The sequence below is a fragment of the Pteropus alecto genome, unplaced genomic scaffold (assembly GCF_000325575.1).
Source record: "Pteropus alecto unplaced genomic scaffold, ASM32557v1 scaffold76, whole genome shotgun sequence".
NCBI classification, from domain to species: Eukaryota; Metazoa; Chordata; class Mammalia; order Chiroptera; family Pteropodidae; genus Pteropus; species Pteropus alecto.
Window position 1 is genome coordinate 20,775,291 of NW_006443138.1, and position 3,321 is coordinate 20,778,611.

Below are 3,321 nucleotides of genomic sequence, written 5' to 3' on the forward strand. Positions count from 1 at the left end.
AAAGAAAATGTGAATTTTCTTCTGTAAAGAATACTGTGAAACAGAGATCAAAGGCACAACTGTACTCCTAAATCTGTGCAATCTAACTTAATTTACAATTAAAGAATGATTTTAATTGTCAAACTTTTAAATTTTATTAAATGTCTGTGGCAATGCATCAAATGAATTCCAGACCTATAGAAATACACAGGCAACTGTTTGAAATTTGCATTTTTATCAGTTTTGAAAGAGCACAATGTACGTCCTGCATCTTATTTTCAGAATTTGCATTTTATCATCTTTGGCTACCCAGTATATACTATGGAGTACTTCAATATCTCATTCTTTGAATTTTCATTTTTGATTGTAAATCAAATGAGGTCTGGCACTTTTCTCTTTTCTCGTTTTTCTCTTCTCTCAATCTCCAGGTTTACTTGCTCCCATTTCTTCTTGGCTCTAATAAAATAAATTATTTGAATCATTTTCTTTTCCAATATTTTCAGGGTACCAATATTTTGCATATCTTTTGCTAATTACTTACCATAAGTCTAAAGGCAAAACAAAAACTAAGCTATTGTTTTAATTCATAAATTTTCAAAATGCCATTCAAACTAATCTCATTTCTTTCCAAAGCTTACTATGTTTTGAATTTGGATGAAGGGATGGAGAGAATGGAAATAATGCTGTATATAAGGCTGTACCATGGGGTATCCAGAATGAACAGACTAAATGTTCCATCTTATGTAGACAGGCATTTCCAGTCACAATAGCTGTATCCCTATCAGAAAGGGCATGTGGCCCCAAGGGAAGGCTGGCAACGAGAATGACATCTCTAATTGCCTTCAGCTCCTTTTCTCGATTCCCAAAGACACATTTTCCTCTCCTATTGCATTATCCTCACAGTATCCAATGACATTTTCCCAAAATGCTCCTCCTCTTCTATTTATACTTCTGTGGTCTTGATACCCAGATATTTCTTAGAGGAATAGACTAGTGGCAACTTGTGTTTTCCGCCTCCTCCCTCCAGCAGTCCATCTGTCCACTGGGCGATGCTCAAATCACTCCTCTGTGCCCTAGCAGGAAGTGCAGGGGAGGAGATACAAGCTAATCTCATTCTAGTGATGACAACAATTGGAAAAGAGAAGAGTTTAGGGATTATGAATTTCCCAGTCAAAGCTCAGGTAATTAAGAAAACTAACTTTATTTTGTTATAATTGTTTTTAATTTTTTGACTGTTAGTCCCATTCTGCCTGATATAGAAAACTTATCTGGTTCTTTGCACATAAACTTTGTCAAAATCAGTGATTTCTTAGTTATTTCACATTTTTATTTTAATCACATCCAGATTCTTCCTCAAAAGTTTTTCTTCCTCCCCTATCTCCCTGCGGCTTATCTTAATTTCTAGGGTTAAGACAGGGGAGAAGTTTGTTGCTGTGTGACAAATAGGAAGAGAATATCATCTCAACAATCTTGTGCCTCAACAAGGTCTGGCTTACGTGTTGGTGAATGGCAGCCCAGATAACATAGTCTAAGGTTTCTCAAACTTTAATGTGCATTCTAATCACCTGGAGATCTTGCTAAAATGCAGATTCTGATTCAGCAGGTATGAGATGGAGATTCCACATTTCTAACGAACTCCCAGGTGGTGTCATTGATGGTGGCCCTCAGATCATATTTAAAGTAACAAGAGTTTAATTGGTTGATGATGGCTTGTTTTCTAATGAATTCCCAGGCAGAGCAATCTGTTGAGATTACAGCTGAGCCTTCCCTACCAATAGGGCCTATTCACAAAGGCATTATTCGGATGTTATCCCTTCAGTCCCAACAGGATACTGTATGTAGATCCACTGGTCCTCTCTTCCAGGTACTCACTTTCACTCGAAACTCACAGGACCATACAATGCCTCCCAAGCAACCGTGGAGCTTGGAAATCTCAAGAGGCCATTTCCAGCCCTCTTATGTTAGACACAGCTTGTCCTCCCCTACCCCCACCACCATCAGATGGCATTGAGAAATTCTCTCTAAAGCTTTCTCCACTAGGTTGCATCTGGGAAATGCAAGCAGATCCTTTTTATGCTCAGATTCTTATAAACTTTAAGGGGAATTCAATCATTGATCTTTCTGCACCTGGGGCCTGGCATAGCTGGAGGTGATGGGAGAAAAGCAGAAGGGGACACCTAATAAGTGGCTCTGCACTGTATCTGGTCTCTTGCCGCCTCGCATACCTTCCTCATTACTCTCCATGTTAAAAGGAAAAAAGTGGTTTTATCGCTAATCTCCTGTCACATCCTTCCCCTTTCCTGTGCTATACATGGATGGTACATGTTTCATGCTCTGAAGTGACTCCTCTCTCCCCCAAATCCTTCTGCAATTCATGCTTAACTATCCGGGATGGGAGGGGAGAAGGCTCCTGGGATACAGGAACAGTCACTGAGACAGGGCAGGGGTGAGGAGCGCCTCTATTAAAACTCCAAAAGGATATCTCAGCCACAAGGAAACCATGGGAGGAAAAGAAATGGCTCAACAACTTGTAGCTTTATTCAGGATTTTCATCAACTTTTTACCTCCTTCGCCCCCCTAATTAAGTGCAATCACATGTGAAAACCACACAAAGTTAAGAGACAATATGGTCAATTAAATAGTGTTGCAGCAGAGCTATCTTGCAGTAAATGTTTTAGGAAGAGATGGGAAAAAAAAGAAAACAACTGATTCCAATACATAAATATATATACAAATCTGCATACAAAGTCCCAGTTGCAGTCAAAAGATTTTAGAGAAATACCGCTTTAGAAGATCCAAGCTATTTATTTTGGAAAGGGAACCGTTTCTAGTCTGAATGTGTTCTGATTCATTCTGGGAAGCTCTTGTATAAGATCCTTTGGATTTCAGATGATTCCGAAAGTTCTAGGCTACTGATTTAGGTAGGAATTCCTACTGAGAACTTTTTCTGAAAGGTTCAGTTTTCTGAGTAACTGAAATTTAATCTTGTGTGGTTTTCCAAAACTACTGAGCCAGCCCCAGGATAAGGTGGGAGAAGACACAAAGCTTTTTAGCAAAAGAACCACCTGCGGTCAGGTCTGCTACAAACTTCTCCCCCGAAGAGGTTTCCAGGATCCCCAGAGAACAGAGCACAAGAGGGAGACCACAGTCACTTTGAATTTCCTGGCCTGAAAACTTCATTTCAGGGGCCCTGTCACTCTCTACCAACAACATTTGTCTATGGTGGATATAGTAGGGCTTTAATATTTTGTGTCAAAACACAGTTTTCTATATTTGCTTTGTAGTTCAACGAAAAATACATCTTAATATATATCATTTCTGCAACTACTATCCTTGTAGCAA

General features: G+C 39.2%; 1 protein-coding gene across 1 annotated transcript in view; it reads right to left on the minus strand.

Moving 5' to 3' along the window:
• Positions 1-254: 254 nt before the first annotated feature.
• Positions 255-3,321, minus strand: part of CUNH12orf50 (chromosome unknown C12orf50 homolog) — a 34,364-nt gene continuing 31,297 nt past the window's right edge. Inside the window, exon 13 of the mRNA XM_006923807.1 lies at positions 255-435. Coding sequence (XP_006923869.1) covers positions 410-435 — 26 coding nt within the window. The 3' untranslated portion in view covers positions 255-409. The remainder of the gene's footprint in view (positions 436-3,321) is intronic.